Source organism: Alexandromys fortis, unplaced genomic scaffold (assembly GCF_014885135.2).
Source record: "Alexandromys fortis isolate MF-2015 unplaced genomic scaffold, M_Fortis_MF-2015_v1.1 scaffold_25, whole genome shotgun sequence".
In the NCBI taxonomy this organism is placed as follows: domain Eukaryota; kingdom Metazoa; phylum Chordata; class Mammalia; order Rodentia; family Cricetidae; genus Alexandromys; species Alexandromys fortis.
Genome location: NW_026067904.1, coordinates 424,960 through 452,538, shown reverse-complemented (window position 1 = coordinate 452,538; position 27,579 = coordinate 424,960). Strand labels below are relative to the sequence as shown.

Here is a 27,579-nt window from a genome sequence, read left to right as displayed (position 1 = left end):
GCTCAAATTAGGAGTTTCTGTAAAATACTGGGGATTTAGTGTAGGAGGCCTTTTCATGTCTTAGGGACACATTCTAACACTAAGCTATACTCCTAGCCCTGGTTTTTGTTTTGAGACAGGTCTTACTTGACTTGTCAAGTAGACCTTGAAGTTGAAATCATCCTACCTAAGCTTCCTTAGTAACTCATGATCCTTCCCACCCAATATTAGATACTGAACACCAGGCCTCGTGTGCTAAGAAAACACTGTATTCCCAATAACTCTTAGCTTTTTATTTTGGAACAAGTTCTTTGTCAGCATTTGGCCCTGCAATTGCAGTGTAGCCCTGAATTTTTTGTTGGGTTGGGTTTGGTTTGTGTTTGGTTTTTTGAGAAAGGGTTTCTGTGCGTATCCCTCGCTGTCCTGGAACTTATTCTGTGGACCAGGCTCTCGTCAGTCCTACAGAGACCCACCTATCTCTACCTCCCAGGTGCTGGGATTAAAGATACACTCCATCACCGCAATGTTTTGTTCCTGAGTAGCTGGGATTCCAGACGTATGTGCCATTCGATCTGGCTTTTACCTGATTTTTAGGAGTGTTTGGGTTGGCCAAATGCGGTACCTCTTGCGGTAGAATCTTACACTATGGATACTGAGACAGAAGGGTTACTAGGAGTTCAAAATGAGTATGGTTACAGGGTAAAACCCTGTCTTGGGAGGCTGGAGGATGGACTAGAAAAATGGCTCAGGTTCACAATACTGCTCTTGGAACAGGATCTATAGTCAGGTCCCAGCACTTAGATGGAGGCTCACATTTTAAATCCAACTCAAAGCCTCAGGCACCCACACAAATGGCATACGTTTAGACATACATGTTCGTACACTAATTAAAAAATCTTTTCAAGGACTGGAGAAATGGCTTTGCGGTGAAGAGCATTGCCTGCTCTTCCAAAGGTCCTGAGTTCAATTCCCAGCAACCACACATGGTGGCTCACAACCATCTGTAATGAGGTCTGGTGCCCTCTTCTGGCCTGCAGGCATACACACAGAATATTGTATACCTAATAAGTATTTTTTAAAAATCTTTTTAAAGTGTTTAGGTCAATTACAGAATATGTAAACACGTCTTCATTTCTGTTACTCCTACCTCAGACTATTTTCCAAGTTCCTCGCCAATGCTGCTTGGTTTTTGAGGCTCAGATTTACAACAGACTTGGGTTTATTGTTTTTTTTTTTTTTTTTTTTTTTTTTGAGAAGGCCAATTTCCTGGGGGCCAAGGTTACAGTTGTGTAACACTCCAACTGGTTATCAGCATCCTTTGGATAAATCATACAGTCTCTTCTTATAGCTGTATGGTTGCTCAGCAGCAACAGAGTCAAACTTTCCCTTCCAATTGGCTATAATTGTGGGGGCTTCAGCTTAGTGGTTTGTGCACTTTCCTTGCAGATGAGAGGCTACTATGAAAAGTTTAGTATACAGTTCTGTAAGCGTAAGTGAAGTAGTTTAACCATGTTAGACCACTCATAGTGATTTCTTTGGGGCTTTGAACTGTCCAGAAATAAATACTAAGGAGTAAACCCCTTGTCACCAAGATTGGCCCAGGGTAAAAATGCTGCCTGAGGTGAAGACAAAAGGAATGTCACTGATGCGAAGACCTTTGAGTACTATAGAAAGAGATGAAACCATGGATCTGGTTGCAACTGTTTAAAAAAAAAAAAGTGGTTGTTTCAGTGGATGAGTATGTGGTATTTTTTGAAGATTCAAATTTAATTTCCAGGTTCAATTTTCCTATATCAGAGTATACTCAGTTTTCCACAACATCCAGATAGTTTTTCTTGCTTAGTGTCATTGACAGAACTTAAGAGCTTGCCAATGATGAAAGCAAGGAAATGTGACTAAGAACACATAGGCCAGTACACTGAAGCTTTTAAGCTTCAAAGGTTTGCGGTTTGTTTTGTTTGCTATGGCATGTGTAGAGGTCAGAGACAAGTTGTGGAGTTGGTGTTTTTTACCTTAATGTTTGGGTCTTGGGGATGGAACTCAGGTCACAAAGCTTGCTTTACCCACTAAAACATCTTGCTGACCTTTTTTCTTTTGACAAAGTCTCATGTAGCAATGATGGTCCTGTATTCCTGCTTCTTACGTCTTAAACGTGATGGAATTACTGTTGTGGAAATTCTTTGAGCCTTCCTTAGTTTTGTCTGAGTTTGAGCAGTTTCCTGTCTTGGTTTCAAAGAGGTTCAGTAGTCTGCATAGGAACCACCTGCTGTTATTTTGATAGCGTGTGAAGGTCTGTCTTTAACGTGAGTGAGAACGAATGCTTGTGGATCAGCTATATTATACCTCTGCTTTTGCATTTTGTTTTTGTCAGGATCTCAGTATGACATCAGTGCGTGTTCTTAGCGTGACCCAGTGTGTTATTTTTAGTATGTATATCGGAGTAGATTATTTGGATGACCCCTTTTAGTATATATACTTAAGTTTACATATGCATACCTTAGTTCCCAGCTCCCATATTCACAGAATCCCATCATTCTGGTGGGGCGGGCGCGTGAGAAGTCACACTCGCATAAAGAGAAACCAAGAGACCTAGGAAACCCCGAGGTGGGTCTCTGCTGAGCGCCTGGAAGGCCTTTGGAAGACCTTTGCTCTTGAATGGGAACACAACTCAGACCAGTCGCATTCTCTCTTGCGCACTCTGGTGGCCTGGCTGGGAAGAGAAGACAGAACGAGTGGGCGGGGCCGGCGCTGACGGAAGTGAAGTCACTTCCGGGCTGGGGTGTTTGTTTGGACTGGAGAAGGGTGGCGGCGGGCGAAGCGCACGTCGAGCGGGGGAGCGGCGCTGCCTGTGGAGATCCGCGGAGGCCGACAGGATTCGTTGGCTGCCGTCCCCGCTGCCGTGCACTGGGTGAGGGGTCCCCTCAGACCGAGCTTTGTGGGGGCGCGGCGACCCCGACGGTCGGTCGAGAGGCCGCTCTCGGCAAGGCCGAGGGGGGCAAAAAGGCCGCTCAGGCTGTGCGCCTCCGAGGCCGATTTGACCTCGGTTGTTTCTGGTCCATTTACGCCGAGTCTGAGGGATAAGCCGGGGCAGGCTCCATCTATCTCTTCGAAGTGGCCTCAGCTCGTTTTTCTGTTCGTTTTTCTCATTTCATTATTATTTCGACCGCACAGTCGTCTGTCCGGGTCTTTTGTGGCGCGTGAGTGTTGCCGGGATAGCACTTTCTTGCGTTCCTCAATCCTCAGACTTTTTTTTTTTAACCTATCCAGTACCTTTTCCCTGTGCCCCCCCCCCTCCGCCGCTTGGGCAACAAAGCTCATTGTTTCTACCCACTTTACGCCTGCGCGTCGCCACGCGCAGCTCCTGCTACTGCGCCTGCGCGTTTCTGCGGCGCTGGGGTTTGGGGAGGAAAGGGGCCAAGGGACTGGCAGGCTGACGGTGTCCCAGGGGAGCACTCTGTAACGGTCGAACGGCCTGTATATTTCAACCTCTTCCATTTCTTCACCACCCCTACCCCTTTATTCTAAGCTTTATCAAGTGCTCCCGATAGGACGGGCCTTTGTTTGGGGTGCTGATAGATAAAAGGCCCGTTCAATTCATATTATTGGATACTGGCCCCCTTACCTTTCGGTACCACTGCTACCTCAACGAAAGGGAGTATTAGGACTTCTAGTGAAGTTTACTTTTAAAAACGTTTTGCAGTAGCCCGCGATAATTTTCTGATAGGTGCTAAAGGCTTGCTTTCCCTACTTTTGCAGGCCCAAACCCTAGAAATAATTTGGTTTTCAGTTTGCTGACAGCCTTTGACGCTAATTTCAGGAGATGCTCATTTTGCGTGTGCTGGCTGAGCATTTCATTTTTCACGGTGGCACATTTTTCACGTTTCATTTAGTAGTTGATAGGCATTGGTTCATGTAAGTAATGTCTGAAATGTGAGCTGTAGATCGTTTCAACTAGGAAGAGAAACTATGCAAGAACTTTAATGAGATCCAGCTCTTGCTGTTCTGTGGCTCTGTTTTTGGTCTGTAAATGACAGGATATTGAACACAGTCTCTGTTAATGACCTTGAACAAAAACCATTCTCACAAGTATGTATCAAAAGACAGGTAACTTTCAAAAAAATATACCCTATTTATCTTTCTTTAGGGGATGGGGGGAATGGCGATTCACTGTAATGGTTAAAGGATGTGCATATTGGTCCTTGCGAACTCAAACTGAGGTAGGTACTTTCTACCCTCTTTGGGACAGAGTAAGTTTATAGTGGGGTTTCCTCCAATAAGTAAATCTTAATTCAGGTTTATCACTTTATGACCCTAGATAGTGATGCCTTCATTTTAATGACACATAAAATGTCCACTGTTAGAGCAATTTTATTGTGGAAGATTGAAGGTAGTATTTAACAACCTTTTGCACTTTCACCCCATTTTATAATTTATAAAGTATTTTCATATTCATCATGACAGTGTGTGAAATAGAGCAGGTTTTTTCTTACATAACTTGAAGTTGAGAAAACAGGAGCTTGGCAGGTATTTAGCAAGTACATATCATTTAATTATCCCAATCGTTGTTCTAAGTACTTTTATAAGTATTAGTTATTTAAACTAGATGTAGTGGCTGGACTCTGAAACCCAGCATTCCTGTGGCTATTGAAAACTTGGAGTATGGGGCTTTCAGAAGGCAGAGGCAGATCTCTTTTAAGTACAAGACCAACCATAGCTACATAGTAAAACCCAGTATGGGCAGGGACGCTTGAAATATGGCAAGTACAAAAAAAGTACTAAAACTAAAAGAACTAAAAATGTAAATTTTAATTTAAAAGGCTTTAATTGATACCATTGAGATGATCATCTGCCTAAAGGGTTTGAGTTATGTCCTTTTTTTTTTTTTCAAAGATTTATTTATTCAATATGTATCCAAGGGGGCTGGAGAGATGGCTCAGAGGTTAAGAGCACTGACTGCTCTTCCAGAGGTCCTGAGTTCAATTCCCAGCAACCACACAGTGGCTCACAACCATCTATAATGAGATCTGGTGCCCTCTTCTGGCATACAAGCATACGTGGAAGGAATGTTGTATACATAATAAATAAATAAATTAAAAAAAAAATATGTATCCAATGTTCTGTCTGCGAATATGCCTTTAAGCCAGAAGAGGGCACCAGACCCCATTACAGATGGTTGTGAGCCACCGCATGGTTGCTGGGAATTGAACTCAGGACCTTTGGAAGAGCAGGCAATGCTCTTCGCGGCTGAGCCATCTCTCCAGCCCTTGAGTTGTATCTTAAATTTTAACACCTGGTTGCATAAATTAGTGTTTCTGATATATTTGAGCTTTTTACTCAAATGATGGAGAATGGTGTGCCATCCTTACTCTTACCAAATCGGCCTTATAACATTAGAGATTAGTGTTACATCACAGGCTTAGAGTTTGATTTTTTGCTGTTTGTAGTGTAACAACCAACATCTCCAGCCCTTTGAAGCAGAGTCTTGATAAATCTACCAGACTTCTTACCGCTCTGCTTCCCGAGTAGCGAGGATTCCTGCCATGTGCCACCTTTGATTAGGATTTTTCTATAACATTGTTTCACTCCTACAGGTAGAAGACCTGTGATTATTTTTACCTTGTACCTTGCTTTTGATGCTTAATTTTTCTAAATGATTAACTGGTTGTGGTTAGGTCTGGCTTATAATTCTAGCATTTAGGAGATTGGGGCTGGCCTGTTTTATAAATATAGGAGGCAGAGGCAGATGGATTCTATGAGTTTGAGACCAGACTGGTCTACAAGTTCAGGCAAGCCAGGACCATGTACTGAGACCTTGTCTATAAATAGTAAACACCAGTGCTGGGTGACTGTAATCCCAGCACTCGGGAGGTAAAGGCAGAAGCTTCGGGTCCAGGTTCTCAAGGCCACTCTTCGCTTATAAGACCCCGTCTCAGAAAAACAAAAATCAAAAAATGGCGCTGGAGAGGTGGCTTAGCAGTTAAGAAAAGTGCTTGTTTAATTGTTGCCCCTTACAGAGGACCCAAATGTCAGTTCCGAGCACACAACCATCTGTGACTTCAGTTCCAGTGTATCTGTTGCCAACTTCTGACCTCTCGAGCACTGAGCATACATGTGGTGCACCTTCATGTAATTATGTGTGCCATTTGTGTGCCTGGCACCTGCAGAGATCAGAGGGTGGAGTAGGAAGGGTCCCCTGGAACCAGAGCTAAGGATGGTTGTGAGCCACTATTCTATTGGTGCTGGGAACTCCTCTGCGATAAGTGCTCTCAACTGCTGAACAGCCTCTCTAGCCGTGGGTACTTTCATTATTACCCAGTTCGCATCTGAGGAGGGTGAGACTTAGGGTAAATAACTGATTTATACATTACACAGCTGAGAAGAATAAAACAGACGTGATAGTTTTTTGTTGGTTTTATTTTTTAGATAGGGACTCACTATATATATATAACCCTGACTGCCCTGGACCTCAAGAGATCTGTCTATTGAGTACTGGGATCAAAGGCATGCTCCTATACTCTCTAGCCTGTAGCTTCTCTCTCTCTCTCTCTCTCTCTCTCTCTCCTTTTGAAAATAAGTCTTCTATGCACATAGTACAGCTAGATCCTCCCACCTGAGCCTCCCAAGTCCTAAGATTACAGGTCTGTAGGTATGCCTCATTTAGAGGGTTAGAGTTAGGGTCTGGCTCTTAGGGTGCTGTTCTAACCGTTACCTTGTAGTGTCAAACATTAAGACAGAAACTTAATGCTTCTTGAAAACTTCTGTGTGGAAAAGGACTAATGGAAATATTTTTGTGTGTGTGAATATTGTTTTGGTTTTGAGACAAGTCCTTATTACATAGCCCAGGCTGACTTAGAACTTAGTGTGTGATCTAGGGTGGCTCAGCCTCAGGGCAGTCTTTCTCCTTCACTCTCTTGAGTGCTAGAATTACAGATAGGCATTACCATGTCTGGTGGGGTAGTTATTTTTACTTTACAGCTAAAGAGACTGGTAGACTAATGTCTGTCTGTCTGACTGACTGTGATAAAGTAAGAGTACAACTAAAGCTGAGGAGTCTGACAGTTCAGAATGCAGCCCAGGCAAGAAATGTATCTATTTGAAGTTTAATGAGACCATTTTGGGTTTTCTTTCTTTTTTAATTATTTATTTATTTTTATTTTATGTGCATTGGTGTTTTGCCTGCAGGTAGGTCTGTGTGAAGGTGTCAGATCTTGGAGATCCAGATAGTTGTGAGCTACCTTGTGGTTGCTGGAAATTGAACCCTGGTCCTACTGAAGAACAGCCAGTGTTCTTAACCACTGAGCCATCTCTCCAGCCCCTCCTTTCGTGTTTTTTTGTTGTTGTTGTTTTTTTTTTTAAGACAGGGTTTCTTTGCATAGCCTCTACTTCCCAGGACTAGGATTAAAGGCATGCTCCATCACTGCCCTCCCGGCTTAATGCTAATTCTTAAGATATGAAACTAGTGGAGAAAGATGATAAAATCATATTTAAAATTTTAGTAGTGATATACTGTTGGAAACCAGTATGTGAGGAATTTCAAGTAGGAACGGAGATAAAGGACATGATCTAGTGAAAACAAGAAGAGGTTAGCTGATTTCTAAACAGCATTAATAGGGAAAAAAAATACTAACAAAAGTCAAGTAAAATTTATGAACCTAACTTTTAAAACATAGCCTTCACACACGTGCATGTCCTCACACAAACACAAAAGCATTGTTTACTTCTATAGCTTCAGCCCTTGTCTCAGCTATTTCTTAATCATTTCTAATGTCGCATGTGCCTCTAACACTTTGGTGGGTGGTAATAACAGCAGGTGCACTCATTAGGAACTAAAAAAATGATTGTACTCTACTTTAAAGGTTAAAAACGACAACAAACACCAACCATGAAAGATCCAAGTCGCAGCAGTACTAGCCCAAGCATCATCAATGAAGATGTGATTATTAACGGTCATTCTCATGAAGATGATAATCCATTTGCAGAGTACATGTGGATGGAAAACGAAGAGGAATTCAACAGACAAGTCAGTTTTGTGTACAAACGTGTTTCTTTTGTAGCTTCATATCTTTCATAGATGTGTTTGACCCCATTGTGTTGGGAGGGTAGTCATTTATATGCAGGGTAAAGATTTGTGTGTTACTACTCTTACTTTATTTGGCTGCTAATTACTGCGAGTCTTAACTGCTCATTAAAATTACTTGGGCAGCTTGTTTCGGGGTCACACTCTAGAGATTGGTGCAGAATAATAGGATAGAGCCCAGGAAGCCAAAAAAGGTCCCAGATGGTTCAATTTGAAGACCGCTGCCTTAAACCAATCAGATCTCTGTATTACAGTATAAATCCGAGAGAATTTAAGAAATTGAAGCACACAGACCATAGATGTCTGGTGCAAAATTGGTCTGTTTTTCACCTAAGAGCCTCAATCTTAATCAACCTTAAAATCTGCTACTACTCTTTAGAGAACTCTGGTAGATTGGTAAGTGACATCTTCCCCATTTCTACTATTCTCACTTTCTTAGTCCCAATCCTGATCGTTTGGTTTGGCAATTAGTAGGTAGCCTAATATCTCTGTATCCAATGATGGACATTGTAGAGTAAAACAGTTTCTATCATTTCAGTGAGATTCAATAGAGGTGTGGGGCTGTTATTAAAGGAGAAAAGGGTTGTCTTGTTTGTTTTTAAGGCAGGGTGTCTCACTCAGTAACCTGCAGAAATACACCAGCCTATTTCTGCACCCAAGTCCTGGGATTAAAGGCATGAACTTTAAGATTAATTTTTACTTCTTTTGGTTATGAGCCTAACCTATGGCTGAGCCATGTATGTGCAGGTGCAAAAGCCAGGAGAGGACATTGAATCCCCTAGTGCTGGAACTGCAAGCAGTTGTGAGCTGCCCAGCATGGGTGCTGGGAACAGGTCCTCTGAAAGAACAGCTAGTGCTGTTCAGCACTGAATCGTTTCTTCCAGCCTCCCTTTCTATTGGAGAGATTGGGGGGTATCAAAACAGGGTTTCTCTGTGTCGCCCTGGCTGTTTAATCTCTACCTCCTAGACATTTTCCTATAGTCTTTATGCAGATTGGGTTAGGGGCTGAGTATTTCAAGGCTTCATGGGTAATTCTGATAAATATTTCTCAAAGAGATTATTTCTTTATTTTGAGGGTTTTCTTTATTTTCGTTTTGCTTTTCAAGATGGGGTTTTTCTGCATATCCCTGGCAGTCCTACAACTCACTCTGTAGACCAGGCTGACTTCCAATGCACAGAGATTCGCCTGCCTCTGCCTCCTGAGTGCTGGAATTGAAGGCGTGTGCCGCCACCACCTGGCTCACTCCTTTACTTTTTCCCTGCTGTTTTAAATGGAAAGACATTCTGTAGAGACAAATAAAGACCTAGAATAACCCTAAACAGCTCTTCTCAGTCTTTATGGGGGTTTTGTTTTCTTTTGTTACCTGTAGTAAAAAAGCAGCAGAGAAAGTTTTTAATTTTTGAGTTTTGTTATTGAAGATCGGACCCAAGGCCTCATGCATAGTGATATACTATACCAGTGAGCTGCATTTCTGGCTCTGATACTATGGTTTGGTATTTCTGTTTTGTGTGTATGTGAACTCACCATTCTCCTTTCTCAGCCTCCATAGTACTAGGATTACAGTTGTGCACTTTTGTGACTGGCTCTTATGGGAAATTTTGAGAAATGGGTACATTCTATATTATAGGCTGGCCTAGAACTCACTGTAGTAGTTTTACTTTGTTTTTCAAGTGTGTAAACCACACAGCCAGCCACATTATTATTTGATCTGGTTCTGTTGTGTTGAGACAGGGTCTCGCTGTGTATTTCTTGGCTGGCCTCAAACTCAGGTATCCACTTGCCTGCCTCCTGAGTGCTGGGATTAAAGGCGTGTACAACCTACCACAACCTGTTCTCACATTATGATTGCAAGTGGCTTCGTTTAAGATATTTTAAGCCATACTTAGGGATGTCCTACAGCTATGCTATAATTATCCCTTATTTGTTGTAACTCTAGATAGAAGAGGAGTTGTGGGAAGAAGAATTTATTGAACGCTGTTTCCAAGAAATGTTGGAAGAGGAAGAAGAACATGAATGGTTTATTCCAGCTCGAGATCTCCCACAAACTATGGACCAAATCCAAGACCAGTTTAATGACCTTGTTATCAGTGATGGCTCTTCTCTGGAAGATCTTGTGGTAAAAAAAAAAAGTCATTTCTCATCTTTTTAGACCCTACCTCATCTTTCCCATAAGTGGAAAATCCAGTTACGCTCTATTTAAGAAGAGTTCCACATCTCTTCCCCTTTGAAAATTTCCCACTCTTTTTAAGCGTGGAATCAGAGGTCCCCCAGTCTCACATAGGATAACTTGTTGGTTCAACCTTGATGTTGCATTAAAACTTATGTTGCCCTTGAAGTATCTGAATGTCTTGGAGTAGTACAAAATTTACAATATTACCATATGGCTTGATTATATAAAAGTACCTTGATGAAAGTTTTGCTCTTTTATCACCTAAACATTTGGTAAAATCTGGAAATTTTTATCTGATAAAATTTCTTAGATCTCCTGATTGGGTTTCTTTGAGATGCTTTTACAAGCGTTTGGCAGGAAAAGAACGCAAAGCTAGATTTATGTTCTTGCTTATCCTCAGTGTCATCACTGCTAATGCCCTTGCAATAAAGTTCTCATCGTCACTAAAGTAGACCCTGATGAGTAAGATAAAAGACAAGACTTTGTTTTGTGAAGTGGGTGGATGTTTGAAACAGGGTCTCACTGCAGCACAATCCAACCTGAAACTCAATGCATAGCCCTGACTAGTCTCAGACTTAGAGAGTAATCCTCATGCCCCAGTCTATCAAGACCTGGAATGACAAGCGTGAGCCACCATGCTCCACGTGCAATTACATTTTTTTTCTGGTTTTCAATGTTCATTTTTCTAGCCAAGAGAATTATCTGGAACTCCTGGGCTCTGGAATTTCTTCATTGTTGCCTGTTCAGTGCGCATTTGTTTACTAAGCTGTTGTCATAATCACCTAAACTTGAAGAATCAATCAGGTTTTAAGCGTGGTAATTGTTTAAAAGCATCCCAGAGCATCCTCCCCGTCATGCTTTGGAAACCATTCTGCAACTAAAGGACAATGCAGAAAACATTTACATTGTGGTATAATCTTTGTTGCAGTAAATGACAGTGACCTAGCTGAACAAGGTATATGACGTCAAGATGCTTGCTTATGGCTACATTAGTCGTGTCAAATGATACTGGTGCTCTGATGAACCTTTGCTAATCTTGAGTATAAGCTGGATTTTGCATAAATCCATAACACGGAAACTGATTAACTCAAACTATTTGAGAGTACTTTGATTCATTCTTAGACTTCTCTAGCTGCCAGAGATTATATATAAAAGACTTCTGGGTTTTACAATTAAACCATGTTCGCTCTTCTTAAGGGTTTTTATTTCTGTGTATATAATGCTGAAGATCAAGCCCAGGCCTGAGACATTAATTAAAATTTAGATTTATTTGCCTGTGGGAATGGGGGATATTTATCTAAGTTATTGGTCCAATGTATTGTTTAGTATTATGTTTTAGTCTTAAAATACATGACATTAGAATTAAATTCCGTTTAAAAAAAAAAAGCCTACCTGCATGTCTGCATTTACCCCTGGAATCTCCTGATTTCCTTTTTGTCAACTCCCAACTCTCAATGTAGAGAATTTCCCACTATTTCTTTACATTGACGTGTATGCTTAGGAAAGTAAAAGTGGGATGCTTTGTAAGCTGATATGGAAACAGTCTCAGAGGGTGATTTGTCCAAGCTTACATGGGAATTTGGAAAAGGCAGAGCTAAGATTCCCAACTCAGGTCTTCTGTCTTCTGTGTGGTTTTCTTGTTACGTCCAGTTCCTCCTGCAGAAAGATGACCCCCGAGTTTTCAGTGACAGTCATAAGTAAAATTCACCAACAGCCAACAATGCCCAGTTATTCGACTGTAAACTTATATTTAACTTACTTGGAAGTCACCCAGAGCATCATGTACAGTTGACAGAAGTCCTTATCCCATGCTATTAATAGTCCTATAGTTTATGTGAAGTTAGTGGGGTCTTTTTATTGTTGTTATGTTTAATGTCAGCTCCTACTTTAGAAGTTGGTAAAATAGGATATAGAGGCTTTGTGTGGTGACAAATGCCTTGAATCCCAGCCCTTAGGAGGATAGACTGGTTGATCTCTGAGTTCAAGGCCAGCTAGGACTGTACAAAGAGACCTATATAAAACAAAGAAGGATATAACAGTCCATCACATTTCTTTCTCTGCCATAGGTTTTTGGGGTTAGGTATAACTGTAGTATTTTTCTAAGATATTTTTTACATAAGGATCTAGGCTGAATGCTTCTGAGAATCCACAGCCAACTATAATGAATTTGCTTTTTTTTTTTTCTTTCTTTCTTATGTACTTATTTTCCAGGTCAAGAGCAATCTGAATCCAAATGCAAAGGAGTTTGTTCCTGGGGTGAAGTACTAACATATTTGAGTAGACGGGGCCCTCTTTTGGTGGATGTAGCACAATTTCCACACTGTGAAGGCAGTATTAGAAGACTTCATTGTAAAAGCTCTCTCGTCACTGTGTTACACTTAATGCATTGCCAAAGTTTTTGTTAGTCTTGCATGCTTAATAAAAGTGCTGAGACTGTTACTAAGTAAGAAGCTGTCACACAGTTCCTGGAAGTAGAATTGGCCCCGTGGCTTAATGTAAAGACAGCGGTGGAAGAAGCACCAGTCAATTGTGACAAAGAACCAAATTAAACAAGCTCCAGCTCTCACTGAATTGTCTGTCTTTGAGGGTAGGTGGTCCCTGAGGATTTATTGACACTTTAATGTCTACACTTTGTAAAATAAGTAAATGAGTAAGTTTAAATTAAGTTCTGATTGTTAAGCAGATTTCTCAGTTGCATTTATCCATTGAAAATGACCTTTTCTGAAGAAAGTGTTAACTAGCAGTAAGTTGTTACACAAGAATGTCTGCAGAGGGTACGGTGGTGGTCAGTTCAGAGCCAGGCTGGCTTTTGCCTGGTGCGTTATCATGTTAGGAACACTGGGTTCGCCCAGCAGTGGTGAACTTGAAGAAGTAGGACTTGAGGCGTGTGTCTTCTGCGGATCCACTGCATCATAGCCATACGTGTGTGACGTCTGGCACAGGACCAACACCAGCCCATCATCCACTGGAGCACTAAAGAGGCGGAAGCATGATTTTGAGTGGTGCTCTTCCTTGCTTTGTTAACTATCATGACTATAGTCTGCAGCACAATTTTTCTTTTAACAAAGCTAGAACAGTTTTGGCTTCTTAAACTTCATATTTGGGTAGGTTAAGCTGCCATACGTGTTCAGTGTGAATAGTGTTTAAGTTGAAAATATTGTAAAAAAATTATATTTTTTCAAAAATATTTAAAAAAATAAATAATAGTAGAACTGAGCTGGTGCTTGTGTTTATTGGTACAGACTCTCCAGTATCGGTACTGAGTGTGGGTGAGCTGTGCTCAGAGAGGAGGACTTGCTCAAATACACAGGAGCTGTGCAAGTGCAAGTGTCTCTCCAGTATTTGACTTGTCCTTGCTTTTTTTGTTGTCTAAGACCAGTGTCTGAAATCTTAGATCGCCGTGGTGTAAAACTGGTGTGCTGGGGATAAGTGTTAGTGAAATGTGTTAGTGGTAGAACACCTGCTTAGCATGAGCAGCAGCATGGATTTCTCTTGATATTATAGGGCTGGAGACTAAAACGGGCCACGTAGTCATTTATTTCATCGTTTTTGCTTATTTTCAAGACGGGGTTTCCTCTGTGCAGCCCTGGGTGTCCTGGAACTCACTCTGTAGACCAGGCTGGCCTCCAACTCACAGAGATCCTCCTGAAAGGCATGCCTACCACGCCCGACTTTATGTTTTGAGACACTATATTGCTACATAGCTAAAGCCAGCTTTGCAGCTCAGGTTCCTGCTTTGGGCTTTTGGGTGCTGAGGTTATCTTACTCTTCTGTGTGAGTGTTTCTGACTCACATTCATTGTGGAAAGCGCTGAGAAGTTACTACTTTTTATCTATGGTGCTGGAGGTTGGACTTAGGGACTATTTTCCGCATGGCAAGCAGCCGCTGTTAACTGGTCATTTGTCTCTTCTGAGACAGGGCTTCTCTGTGCGGCCCTGGGTGTCCTGGGACTCACTTTGTAGACCAGGCTGGCCTCCAACTCACAGAGATCTGGCATACATCACCAAGCCTGGCTTTAATTTTTCCTTTTTCTTTTTTCTTTTCCTTTCTCCACCCTTCCTTTAGTCCTAACTTTTTGAGAGCTAACAGGTGTGTTGCCTTTATTTTTTTACTTAATGTAGATGAATGTTTTGTCTGCCTGAATATAGCCTTTTTTTATTATAGACAATAAAAGGGGTGAATGTGGTGATATATTATTTGTATTTTGATAAATCTTGCCTGAAGACCCACTAGAGGTCAGGCAATGGTGACATAACACCTTTTATACCAGGATTTGGGAGACAGAGGCAGATGGATCTCTGAGTTCATCCTGGGCTACACAAGATTAATGCAGAAACAAATCCAGGTGGTGGTGGCTCACACCTTTAATCCCAGTCCTAGGGAGTCACATGCCTTTAATCCCAGCACTAGAGGGAATATAAAATGGGAGGAGAGAGGCTTTAGTCTGCAGTCGCCCAGACTTGGTAGAGGTAAAACTTCTCTAGTGGCTTGACTTTGCCTGTGGTCTTCAGGCAAGATTTTATTTATCAAGATACAAATAATATACCACTACACAGAAGAGTATTGATCTTGTAGGACTACAGTTATAGACCCTTGTGAGCTGCCATATGGATGCTGGGAATTGAATTCAGGACCTCTGGAAGAGCAGCCAGGCTCTTAACCACCGAACCATTTCAACAGCCCCAATTTTCTTTTTCTTTTTTTTCTTTTTAATGTGTGTATCTTTGAAACTTGTTCTTTGTGTGTGTGGGGGGGGGGGTCCATAATACCTTTATTTTCTAAATGCTCAGAATCAAATGTACTACAAGGGGCACTGCTCAAACTAGCCTCAATCTCATGTGCCTCCTTAACAGCTCGCATAGCAGACAAAAGTGCCTTTCAGCCTTCACTGAACCACTGCTTGTAGGGAGAAAGCATTTCATTAACCCGAACCAGGGTTCTGCATTTTAGGCAAAGTCAGGATTCAGAACTGTCCACGCATTTTGAAGCCCTAAAGACAAATGGTCACCCCCCTTACGGGCTTGTACTAACAGATTTGTGGTACTGAAGTAATTAAAATTATTTTAGTTTTATGACCACTAAGATTGAAACAAAATGGTATATGTGGAATGATTTTTTTCCTGTTTAATGTCTTAGTGTTTCAGCCTTTTCCATACCAAACATTATTTAGGTGTAGTGATACACACTTGAGCTGTGAGATGGCTCCGTGGATAAGAGCACTTGTGGCTCTGGCAAGAGGACCCTTGGCTTCCAGCACCCACGTGGTAGTTCACAACTCTCCATAACTCTGGTTCCAGGGGATCCCGTGCTTACTGCTTACCTGCAGGCACTGAACAGGTGCATGACACACAGACATGCAGGCAAAACACGCACATAAAATGAATTAGTTTTTTTTCTTACATTTTGAGAGAGGCTGTGGTCATGAATTGAGAGGGAGTGAACTAATCATGGTGGCTTATACCAATAATGTCAGTACTTGAAAAGACTGAAAAAATACAAGCATAAAATAATTTGGAAATGCAGGCTTACGGTGACTGCTTATAGACTGCTTGTCCTAAATGCTGCTTATATCTGGTAGGATTAATATTGCAATTTACTTGTAACCATCGGTGACCCACAACAGTTGGGAATCTCTGCGCTCATTATAACATGGCTAAGGAATTCCACCCAAAATCTACATAGGATTTTTTATCCAGCCTACTCTCCCCTTGAAGAAACTTGAAACAGATTACAAAAAATGGAATTAATTCAGTTTTTGTTGTTGAAACAGATGTTGGATTATTCAGCCTCCCGCAAGAGTCGTAACACACCCTACCTTTCCTTTCGTAGTTAGTTTCAGACCTTGGTGCACACAGATGCGGCTTCTGTATTGTTTGGAGTATCTTCTGGAACTGGAGTCTGATTTTCTGACTTGTTAGCAAATCCTCTGAAGACTGGGCAGATAGGAATGTATCTGAGGAAGGCACTCCTTTTTACCACGGCCATCCCAAAGGGGAAGTCATAGCTCTTCAGGCTGGCTGACGTCTCACTGTTGGCATGGGCTCCAGCTTTCCACTGTACCAGGCCTCTTTCCTCTGGGCTCCCTGCAGGAGGACAGTGGGGTCATCTAAGAGGGTGACAGCCCTGTGCTGCTTCCCCTTCACACAACCAGTCGTAACGCATACTTCTGGAATCAAGTCTTGCTGAGTTTGCATTGCTAGAATGGAGCCCAAGGCAGTTCTATATGCTAGATAAGCACTCTCTACCACCCTGGATGCCTTACTTGCCATAGCGCTGAGAAACTAAAAGATTAATAATGGGGCTAGAGAGATACCTCCATGTTTAAGAGCACTAGTTAGTCTTCGAGAGGACCTGGGTTCAATTCCCAGCACCCACATGGCAGCTCACACACACCTGTCTGTGATTCCAAGATCTGACACCCTCATACAGACATACATGCAGGCAAAACACCAATGCAGATAAAATGCAGTGTTACAATAAAATTTTTTAAAGATTAATGCTGTGTAACCATAGCATCAGATTCTGTGCTAACTAATTTCATTATTTCAGAACACTCCTGGGAGGTGTGTAGGCACTATTGCACAAAATTTTGAGAAGAAACATGCTAAGTCATTTTACTCTGTCTGGGCTGGGCAGTGGTGGCGCACATCTTTAATCCCAGCAGAAGCAGGTGGATCTCTGAGTTCAAGGCCAGCCTGGTCTAAAGAGAAAGTTCCAGGACAGCCAAGGCAACCTGTCTGGGAAAACCCAAAAGATGGATGGATGGATGGGTGGATGGGTGGATCTGAATATAGGGCTAGTGTGTGCTGGGTTCATGGGACCCAAGTAGTATCTAGGTTATATACATAAGGACGAATTTTTTTTTAAATATTTATTTATTATGTATACAATATTCTGTCTGCGTGTATGCCTGCAGGCCAGAAGAGGGCACCAGACCCCATTACAGATGGTTGTGAGCCACCATGTGGTTGCTGGGAATTGAACTCAGGACCTTTGGAAGAGCAGGCAATGCTCTTAACCTCTGAGCCATCTCTCCAGCCCCCAAGGACGTATTTTTTTTTAACTTTTTGTCACGTTTATTGTTTATCCTTTTTAAAAAAAAAATATTTACTGGGGCTGGAGAGATGGCTCAGCGGTTAAGAGTATTGCCTGCTCTTCCAAAGGCCCTGAGTTCAATTCCCAGCAACCACATGGTGGCTCACAACCATCTGTAATGGGGTCTGGTGCCCTCTTCTGGCCTGCTGGCATATACACAGACAGAATGTTGTATACATAATAAAAAATAAATATTAAAAAAAAAAAAAATATTTACTGGTCTAGAAGAGCTAGTTCCAGGACAGGAACCAAAAAGCTATGCAGAAAGCTGTCTCGAAAAATCCAAAAAAAAAAAATATATTTATATATGTTTATGCTGTAACTATGAAAGTGCAGAGATCAAATGATAAGCACAGGAAGTAGGTTCTCTTGCTCCATCATGTGGGCCCTGAGGGTTGGACTTAGGTCATCCTGCTGAGCAGTCCTGCCAGGCCAAGGACACAGATCTTGAAACACTATCAAAATTAAGATTCACTCTAACTATACATTTGGGAAATAAATCATTCCTATAGTATGAATGAAAACCAAGCTGAGCAAAACTCTTTGATGGAGGAGTGTGCACCTATGGGAGAAGACCCAGAGTCTCAGAGATTGCAGGTTCTCAGAAGGGCTGGGGCTGACAAAGACTGAAATAATTCCAGTGTAGTGGGAGGAGTGAGGGCAGCCAGAGCTAAGAATAACCCAGAGCCACTGCAGTCTCGAATAAATCTCAGGCTCTTAACAAGGAGGGCTGGAGGCCTCAGAAAGGCTGCCCCTAAGCTGATGGCATACACACGACTGTGGTCCTGGTGCCCCACTTGCCTCTCTGCCGCTGCCATAGCCTGAAAGCCTGCCTAGCCCAGAGCGTCTTCCCGCTGACAGTCTGGTCCCAGTCTCGCGCTCCTCTCAGGACGGAGCTGCCTCATCTGCAGATGACTCCAGCTTAGTCTCAGCAACTTGTTATTTAAACCCAGTTTTAGGTCCCATGTTGTGGGAAGAACTCCTCAAAACAAACAGCCTCAATTTGCCTCGGCCAAGCTGGTAAATTCCACCAGCTTTTTCTGAACCGCATTTGCCGCAGGAATAAGCCAGGTATGGTGATACATCAGATAGCAGATAAAGACGAGAATAGCAAGTTTAAGCCAGTCCGAACTGCCATGCCTCAAGAAACCATGGTTAATAACCACTGTCTTCATTGAGCTTTCCCCACTCAGTTTCCAAAGCCTGTCTGCAGGGGTCATGTACAGTAACTGTCAATTCGCAGTTACTTTATGATGTGGGCATTGTTTGGTTTCAATACCGGGAATTGAATCTTAGGGCCTCATACATGCTTGGCGCGTGCTTCCCTGCTGATCCAGCCCAGCCTGTCAGGTTTTGAGGGTGGTGTGAGATCTCATGGCCATCAGTCTCTAACATGTATTTACTGGGCATACGCATACTGGGCTGTCACATTTCCACATTCCCTGCAAGAGCTGGGGCAACGAAGGTTCACCTTGGGGTTCTGTTTGCGTAGCAGGCTGCTAACTTACTTGGTAGATTTTGCCCCCACAAACCAGTACTGCGTTTTTACCTGTCCAACTCTGCAAAAACAAAGGCACTTCCAGCCTGGTGGCCATAAAGAATTGGTGGGAGACTCCCAAAACCCAGAACTGACTCTCCAGACCTAGGGAATATGCCATGCTACAAGCTCTTCCCCCAGCCAGTGGACACTCCGCCAACCCATCTGTTCCTGCTGCTGCATGGCATCAGACCTGGCCATCTCTCCGCAGGAACCAGGCCATCTGTTGTACATAGGAGTATGGCCTGGTTCTGTGCTTCCTCCCAGCACTGACCCAGTACCTGGCACTGTGTTGTCCAGTATGAAAGCAAGGCACCCGCCAACAAACATCTCCGTGGTCAGCAGCACAGTGAGGATCTGATCCACTTCGGAAATGCCTGTGGAATAAGTCGAGGACCAGTGGGCTAGTGGCCTTTTCTAAGAGGCTCAGGGACTTCCCACCGGTGTCGCCCACTATCGTGGCCATGGGCTCTTCAAAGCCCTGACTTTCAAGCCTGTCATACCTCTGTCCCATATTTTGGGACAGTCTTCTGTCAGCTGCTAGTTATTGGCTTAGGACAACACTTAGCCCCTGGGAACTCTTGTTCGTTTTGAAAATTAAATGAGCACGTATAAAACTTGATCAACAGCTAGACTCATGCTTGTAATCCAGCCTCATTACAGGAGCTAGGGAAGTGCTCTACCACTTCACTGGTTTCCACCCCACGTGTATGAGAGCTTTGAGAGACGCCCCATTTTCCCCCACATCTCGAGACAGTAGCGACCAAAGGGTACCTGTGTTGATAGCACCTGGGTTGGACTCCAGGTAATTGGGCAGCATGAGGCCAAAGAACATGGAGAATCCCAGTACAAAGAGGTTGCGGGAGGAGTTCATGTCTACAAACTGCAGATTGGACAGTCCCACGGCGGTGATCATACCTGCCACCGCAGAACCATCAGGGATGCAGCCTGGCTGGATGGGCCCCGCCATGCCCACTGGGCAGGCATCGGCCACTCACCAAAAAGGGTACAGAACATTCCTCCCAGGATGGGGTCTGGGAGAGAGGCGAAGAGGGCTGTGAACTTGCCGATGGCACCCAGGACCAGCATGATACATGCACCATACTGCACGACTCGACGGCTTCCCACCTGCGGAAGCCAGGGGCTGGCTAGAACCAGAAGCAGGGCCAGTTCAGGGAACAGGCATATAAATAGACCCCAGCGCTCGGTAGAGGGAAGGGTGAAGGTGGGATGCTCCCACAGGTGGGGCTGGGCTAAAGCCAAGACTACTCAGAACAGGGCTTTGCAACACAGAACGGGACAGTGCCGCTCTGGCTGGTGGCGTGGCACCTTGGTAATCCCTAGGACCCCAATATTGGGGCTGGACGAGGTAGACCCATTGCCTGTGCCCAGTAGCCCAGCAATGATGCAGCAGATGCCTTCAGTGAAAATTCCCCTGTAAAGAAATGGTGAGTGGGGTGTTGGTCCAGCCTCATCAACAGACTATCCTGTCCTCTTGGCTCCGGGGCTGTTCAGGCTGGCATTATCCACTCTGGAAGCCAGGAGCCAATACCAGCACTGTGTGCCAGTGCTTACTCCCTTGGACAGTTCTGAGCTTCAATTCCTCATCTGTACCACGGAGATGATGTACCCCACCTCACAGCATGGCTAGCCATGCATTAGAACACACATGAGGAACCGGGTACACAGTTGTCGGTACCTGGTTTCCCTGGGACCCTTGCATCTCTCCGCACTTTTCAGCATTTATAGAGTGAGTAATTCCCAGTTCCGTACTCAGGGAAATGAGGGCTGGAGGTGACATTGGCTCTCTTGCCCAAGCCTCCAACCATGGGACCCAGTCCTATCTCCACAATTGTTTTCATAGTGGCCCCTCAGGATCAGACATGGAGCCGGGCATACCTGTTGATAGCATGTACCGGAGGGGACGGTGCACCAGCCAGCCGGGCACAAGCATAGTAGTCACCGATGGACTCAATGATGCCAGCGAGCGTGGCACTAAACATCCCCAGGACTGCAGCCGCAGTCACTGTGGGTAGGCCCCACTGACCTGGGTTGGAGACAACAGGGGTGGGGATAGACGGGGTTATTTGAAAGGGAGAGGGGCTGGTAGGGAGGGTCTCACACTGGCATAAGGTTTGGGGATAAACACCATGTGGCATTCACAGACAGGGCTAATGCTAACTGCATTGTCAGCCGAACTGGAGTCAGCAGACATCTGTCTCACAGGAGTTCTGGTTGGAAGCAGAAGGGACCAAGTGGACTTGCTTACATGGGTAGGGGATGCGGATCCAGGGTGAGCTAGCCATGATGTCGCCTCGGGCATCAGTTCGTGCCTGGAAGCCGTAGGCTGTGGGATCTGCAGGCAGCACATCAGTCAGGGTCAGCACATAGCAGAGCAGCCACACGGTCATGATGGCCAGCACGATCTGGAGCGGGTGGGGTGACGGGGTGCTGCAGGCTCCTGTGTCGGCACCAGCCCCAGAACCCCCACTGACGCTCAGCCTCTGGCTGGAGCCCTTGCCCCTGCCCCAGTCTTGGCCCTGCCTCAGCTCTTCCCCTTTGCTAGTCTTAGCATCTGCCAGCTCCTCACCGGAAACATCTTAAAGATCTGGATGCGGAAGAGAGTGAAACCCTTGCCCCATCGGTAAACAGGTAGCAGGAAGGTGAGGTTGCGGAAGTACTGGGAGAACAGGACGATCAGTAGAATGGAACTGGGGGTAGAGACACAGGAAGGAAATAACTGGTAGGCCAGGCTGGCGCCTGGAAACACGGCAGGAGTGAAGGGGCTGGGCGCAGGGTCTAGGATTGGACAGAAACAGTCCCGCAATCCACTCACCAAGCTGAAATGCCCCAGTGGGAGCCAGCTCGGTCACCAGCAGCTTGGAAAACAGAGAGACCAATGAGGGAGACAGTGGGGGTGACCGTGAGAGGCCCAATGTAGCTGAGCAGGGCCCCAGGCAGCCCCATCAGCCCAATCAGCACCTCTACCGTACTGGACACCATGATTGCACCCTGGACCTAAAAAGGCAAAGTCGGCTGTAAGTCACCTTGACAGGGGCCCCAACAGAATGTTCAAGTTTCTCGACCACCTCCTTGAACACAACTCAGCAGTGTATACAAACTGCCCTTCTAGCCCCTCCTTCCAGCCCATTCTCCCTACCCACCTCGCGGATCCGCGGGTGCCAGATATGAGAGGTATCCAGGGGCATACTCCAGTTACCATAGATCTCCTCTGGGGACAGAGAGAGAGAGAACACAGTGCCGTGAATACACCCTGGTATCTAGACTCTGGGCAGTTGATGGCTCCTCCAGCACAGACATCAAAATCGAACCCACCTTCTGGGGGACACTTCCACCTCTCCAAGGCCAGGATAGCTTTGGCTGGAACTAGAAAGGCAAAGGCGCTGGCCTGGAACAGCGGCAGCCTGGAAGGCGGCACAGAGTAGCGGTGGTGGGTGGCAGAGGAGGTTGAGGGAAAGGGATAGAAACTGGAGGCTTGGAGGAAGCATCAGTGAAAGAGCGAAGGCATTGGGGCCCCAGGGGGACTCCCCTCAGTTCAAACCCCAAGCTTTGTCTTCGGCCCTCCATCTCAGCATCCGGGAGAGCCTCGTGCTCTAGAAATGGACAGCTCCTTTTCTGCGTCTGAGGGCTACTTGCGACTGTTCGCATCCACCACCATTGAGCCAGCCGGATTAGAATTGTTCATCCGGGCCTAGGAATCCCCCAGGTCCACACAGATGCTGAAAGCCTGCTCACAGGGATGGGCAGTGGGGCAAGGAAGCAGTGCCCCTAAACGTTGGAGTAAAGAGCAAGCGAAGGAGACGCCCTACACACGGTCTCCTGGGAGCCCAGCTACCTAGCTCTAAGGCTGACCAGGTAGATAGTGCAGCAGACAGGGAAGATACCAGATGCGCTCAGAGAGACCGCCTGCTCTGGCTCTACCATGTGCGGTGTGCGAGCGCGCATGCGCTGGGGAGGGGCGGCTCACCGGATGCCCACTGTAGTCTGGATGAGAGTGGTGATACCCACACAGGTGAAGATGGTGCCGATGAGCTGACTGACCATGTGCTGGTCGCGGCCCACACACAGCGCCTCAGCCAGAAGGAAGGGCACAGCGATGGTGCCACTGAAGCACGTCAGGTAATGCTGAGGTGAGAGGAGTGTGAGAGGTGGCCCCATGACACTCACGGGGAAACCTGCATCCCAGGTCAGTGTCCTGACGGGGTGCTTACTCAAATGACATCATCCCCTAGGGATTACCAAAGCCCCAGCCTCCCCCACACCATTCCTATGGCTTCTGTGGATGGGCCCTTCCTGCCTGTCACATGCGGTCCACAGTCCTCCCAGGCCACTTAACCTGCTTTGACACTGCTGCTTGGTGACAGTCGTCGTACTGGCCTGAAATAACTTTTGTCCAGGGAGGCCTTGGGGAAACACACCTGGAAGCCCAGCAGGATGCAGAGGTACCATGGTGGCACATCCTCAATCTTGTACAACATGTCCAACTTGGGCTCCATGGGCAAGGATGTCTTCCGGTCCCTGGTGGAATCCTCTGCTGAACCCAGGGACTCATGCTGAAGCAAGAGAGAGCTGCAGCTCAGGGCAGAGTGATGAGCGGCAAAGCCTATGCTGCCTGGACTACGGGAGTCACACGGCCTCCCGGCCAGTCAGTGAGGATGGACTGGACCGGCCACCCTCACAGCTGGTAGTCACTGCTCCTTCCCACATCCCAGTTTAGGGACGAAGGCACTGGCCTGGCTTCTAGAGCCCCTAGTCCTTTAGGCTCTCTAGTGAGGCCCTTAAGTCAGAAGACAAAGAGGCCCAAGGGAGAGGTCTAGGCTTTGGATAAGACCCCTCCCATCCACCTCTGCCTCTTGGATGTCCTTGAAGGTGCCACAGAGGGAGTAGGCCCAGCCCTTACTGACCATCTAAGCCCAGGTCAGTCAGCCCCCAAACCACAGGCTCCCTTATCCTTATCCCCTCTACTCCACTCCCCGCGTGCCAGTGAAGCTCAGGACTGTCTCTTCTTGTCAAGTACATTACAAATTTTGCCTCTGCCTTCCTAGAAAGGCCAGCAGAGGCCCAGCCCCCACCTGCCGTGTCCCTGCCCAGCTCCCCGCTTTTGCCAGCACCTGTGTCGGGCTCCTGGAGTCCTGAGCTCTCATCTCTGAGACACGGGTTGAAGAAACTTCTGAGGAGAAAAGAGGAAGGCTTTACCAAGGCCAAGGAGGACTTTACTCCGCACATCAGACATTGTTCGAAGTCAATCTGTAACCAGGTCCACAGCTCCAGATTGCGAAAGGGACACTCAGGGAGAGGTGAGGTATTAACTCTGGCCACCCAAGCATGGGGCACGTTTATCTTCTGAATATCCTCTACCCGCATCCAAGCCTGGCATGGAGCCTGTCCTTGTTTCCCTAGGGAGGGCCAGAGTCTACAGGGTGAAGAGGGGGCAGTTGGAGGATGACAGGCGAGGAGAGAGGACAGGCATGACTCACTCCCGAAGCCCTCATTTATTAATAGAAGTTAATCTTATCAGCATCACCATCAAATGCCAATATCTGTGTTGCGTGGTGCTGCCACATGCCCCGCCCTCTGGGGCTGCGGGCTGTTAACTCTTTCACTGCTGAAGGAAAAAGACTTAGTAGTGATATGACCAAGGCCAGACAGGAAGTGAGGTTTCAGGAAACCGATGCTAAACTCAGGTTAGTTTTGGTCCCACTCCCTGCCAGCCTTCACCATATAGGGTTCCTGAGGCATCTGCAGAAAGACCTGTGTAGCCCATGCCCTGTCTCAGGGTGAGGATTCCCCCCACACACACACACATTAGCCAGGATGAACTACGAGGTTTGGGGGACCCTGGGAAAGTGAGGAGGGGGCTCTTGTTGCAAAAGTGTTAAAAATTTTGTTGGGTCTAGTAGCTAATGCCTGTAATCCCTGGACTCAGGAGGCAGTTAGATCGCAGTAAGTCAGGCCCACCCTGGCCTGTATAGTGAGTTCTGTCTGGGCCAGCCTGGATTATACACTAAAGAAATAGCACCTAACATAGCAAAACCTGAATGGAACAGAAAAGGACTAGCTAATGGCTTATTAGGTGAAGGCACCTGCCACCAAGCCCAGTGACCCCAGTTTGACCTCTGGACCTGCATGATGGAGGGAGAGAGCTGACTTCTATAGGTTGTCTTCTGACCGCCACCTGTCCACCTGTGGCACTAACACCCAAACTCAGACAACACAGATACACACAGACACACACACACACACACACACACACACACACACACACACACAATAATAGTAAATAAAAGTTGGGGGCTGGCAAGATGGCTCAGCAGGAAAAGGCACTTGCTGTCAAGTCCGCCGACCTGAGTTCGATCCTCTCCCCAGGACCCGCAGGCTGGAGAACTGGCTCCCACAGGTTGTCCTCTCCACACATGCGTCACACGTGCTCGGGCACACGTACTACATCTAAATTGTTAATTATTTCAAATAACAGGGAAACTGGGTGGGATGACACATACTGGAATCCCAGCTTGAGGGCAAGAGGTTGGGAATTCAAGACCAGCCTCGACCATCCTTGGCCACGTAAGATCTTGGCAGCTCACACCTTTAAAACTCAGCCCTTAGGCGGAAGAGGCAGAGGCAGGCAAATTTCTGTGATTTCAAGGCCAGCCCGGTCCACAGAGTGAGTTCTGTGACAAGGCTACATAGTAAGACCCTGCCTCAGAAAATAAAATAGAAAAACAAACAACAAACGAACAGAAAAACCCCAACTATCTCAAAGGGTTAAAATAAAAATAGCCGAACATTAAACTGAACATGGGACCTTTCTCCTTAAGCCCATCACTCTTCGCATTCACTCTGTGCCTACATCTCTTTTCCTGACCTCGGCTAGAGCGGAGAGTTAGCCGAGGCAATCACAGGGATCCAGGGGCCCATTCAGCTGGAAGGAGCTGGGCCTGGGATCGGCACCTGCTCCCCTCCGGTTATGCTAGCCCCAACCACCCTGGAGCTACCTACGTCTGGGTTGCTGTGCCCACGGCCAGGCTGGGATGCAGGGGCACAGGCCATGCTGAGGGCCCATGGGCAGCGCGGCTCTCCAGCTGGGCAGCAGCTTCATGGCAGTCGCGCGCGCAGTTCCCTCTCCAACCCCAGCTTCTCGGTCCACTCCTCTCTCCGGGTTCTCAAAGTGGTCTGACCTGTTGGGCCTCTGTGACTCCTCCCAGTGCAGAGGCAGGTGGCAGAAAGGGAGCCCCTACCCTCCACCCCCACCACTTCTTCAGTCAATGCTCGATTCAGCCCAAACCTCACCTGGACACGTGCATTAGCACAAGGCTCGGAAGTGTGTCCCCGTGTGGGGGCCATGACATTAGCACTCCAGCAGCGAAAAGTCTTCTGGACCCTGTCAGGTGGTGTGACCTTTGAGGCCAAGGGCGGACCCCTCCCAGCGCTCAGCTTCAGACCCCACTTCCTGTTTCTCTGGCCACACTAGGAAGATGAAAATTTGCTTTGCTCCTTACTGCTCCTAAGCCTACTATTCAAAAGAATGGGATACCTGTGGCCTGGGGTGGAGACGTGACATTCTGATCGGCTCCCAAGATTAGAACATTACCTATTGTTTCTTCTCAAGAGTTAGTCCAAGCCTAGCTGGCGTGGCGGCACATTCCTTTAATTCCAGCACACGGAAGGCAATAAGGTTTACATAGTGAATTTTAGGCTAGCCAAGAATAGACCCTGATGATGGATATTGTTGGTAGTCATCTTGACTACACCTGGGATTAACTAAAACTCAAGCGGCTAGGTACACCTGTGAGGAATTTTTTTCTGAATTTCTCTCTCTCTCTCTCTCTCTCTCTCTCTCTCTCTCTCTCTCTCTCTAATGTGCATTGGTGTTTGGCTGGCATGTATGTCTATTGAGGGTGTCAGATACCCTGGAACTGGAGATACAGACAGATGTGATCTGCTATGTGGGTGCTGGAAGTTGACCCTGGGTCCTCTGGAAGAGCGGGCAGTGCTCTTAACTGCCGAGCATCTCTCCAGCCCTGGGCTTTTTCTTAATTACATCATTTGAAGTGGGAAGACCCACTTTTATTCTGGATCTTCTGAGGTGGCAGGATCCATCTTTAATGTGGGCGATACCTTCTGCTGGCAGCCTATGTAGAGGACGTGGAAGAAGGAAGCTTGTTCTCTTTGCCTGCTTGTTTTTGCTCTCACTGGCAAGTCCAGTCCTTCCCTGGCCCTGGAGCCTTCTTTTTTGGAATCCTGGCAGATACTGACGATCAGCTGAGACATCATGCATCATGAACTGAAGCAGCAAGGAAAAGCAGGCAGTCCCTCTCCAGAAGCAGAATTGTTCTTTAATCAGAACAGCTGGGCATCTAGTGTGTGGGACCTTGGGCTTTTATAGGAGAGCAAAGGAGTATCTTTGGGGAAGGCAGAGTCCATCTGCTCAGCCAGCTCCACTGCGGGCTGGAGGTGGTAGATGCCAGCGGTTTTGGTGTGCTTCCAAGTGTGTGATCAGTAAGGTCAACCCTCCTGCCCGGAACTTCAGTACACCTGAGGCTTGTAGGTAATTAACCCTTCACGGAGTGTCAGGGAAAGCAGGCTTGTGCTTTTAGGCTCCCAAATGGGGAGGGGTTATACCTTTCTGTTAGGAAGCAGATAGGCATGGCGCTGGGCCACAAGCTGAGAGCTCTACATCCTGATCTGCAGGCAGCTGG

At 46.1% G+C, this 27,579-nt stretch overlaps 2 protein-coding genes across 6 annotated transcripts; one reads left to right on the top strand and one right to left on the bottom strand.

Annotated features, from left to right (window-relative positions):
- Positions 1 to 2,723: 2,723 nt before the first annotated feature.
- On the top strand, positions 2,724 to 13,443 carry Paip2 (poly(A) binding protein interacting protein 2). Of its 3 annotated transcripts, XM_050135047.1 has the most exons (5): positions 2,768 to 2,887; positions 4,124 to 4,196; positions 7,836 to 7,999; positions 9,994 to 10,173; positions 12,439 to 13,443. In XM_050135047.1, exons 3-5 carry the CDS (start codon positions 7,862 to 7,864, stop codon positions 12,493 to 12,495), a joined length of 375 nt encoding a protein of 124 aa, XP_049991004.1. In that variant the 5' UTR covers positions 2,768 to 2,887; positions 4,124 to 4,196; positions 7,836 to 7,861; the 3' UTR covers positions 12,496 to 13,443. The 3 variants fall into 3 exon arrangements, with proteins under 3 accessions (XP_049991003.1, XP_049991004.1, XP_049991005.1); XM_050135046.1 differs by lacking the exon at positions 4,124 to 4,196 and having other exon boundaries at positions 2,724 to 2,887; XM_050135048.1 differs by lacking the exons at positions 2,768 to 2,887; positions 4,124 to 4,196 and adding an exon at positions 2,945 to 3,176.
- On the bottom strand, positions 11,477 to 26,378 carry Slc23a1 (solute carrier family 23 member 1). 3 transcript variants are annotated; one of them, XM_050135032.1, is made up of 16 exons: positions 26,171 to 26,378; positions 23,992 to 24,050; positions 23,299 to 23,433; positions 22,848 to 23,005; positions 22,196 to 22,284; positions 22,024 to 22,091; positions 21,696 to 21,877; positions 21,450 to 21,570; positions 21,129 to 21,285; positions 20,759 to 20,906; positions 20,189 to 20,294; positions 19,858 to 19,987; positions 19,634 to 19,777; positions 19,141 to 19,236; positions 16,043 to 16,310; positions 11,477 to 11,883 (listed from the first exon to the last, which is right to left on the bottom strand). In XM_050135032.1, the coding sequence occupies exons 2-15, from the start codon at positions 24,022 to 24,024 to the stop codon at positions 16,063 to 16,065; spliced, it is 1,815 nt and encodes a 604-aa protein (XP_049990989.1). In that variant the 5' UTR covers positions 24,025 to 24,050; positions 26,171 to 26,378; the 3' UTR covers positions 11,477 to 11,883; positions 16,043 to 16,062. The 3 variants fall into 3 exon arrangements, with proteins under 3 accessions (XP_049990989.1, XP_049990987.1, XP_049990988.1); XM_050135030.1 differs by lacking the exon at positions 26,171 to 26,378 and adding an exon at positions 25,880 to 26,125; XM_050135031.1 differs by lacking the exon at positions 26,171 to 26,378 and adding an exon at positions 25,876 to 26,084.
- Between the last annotated feature and the right edge of the window lie 1,201 nt (positions 26,379 to 27,579).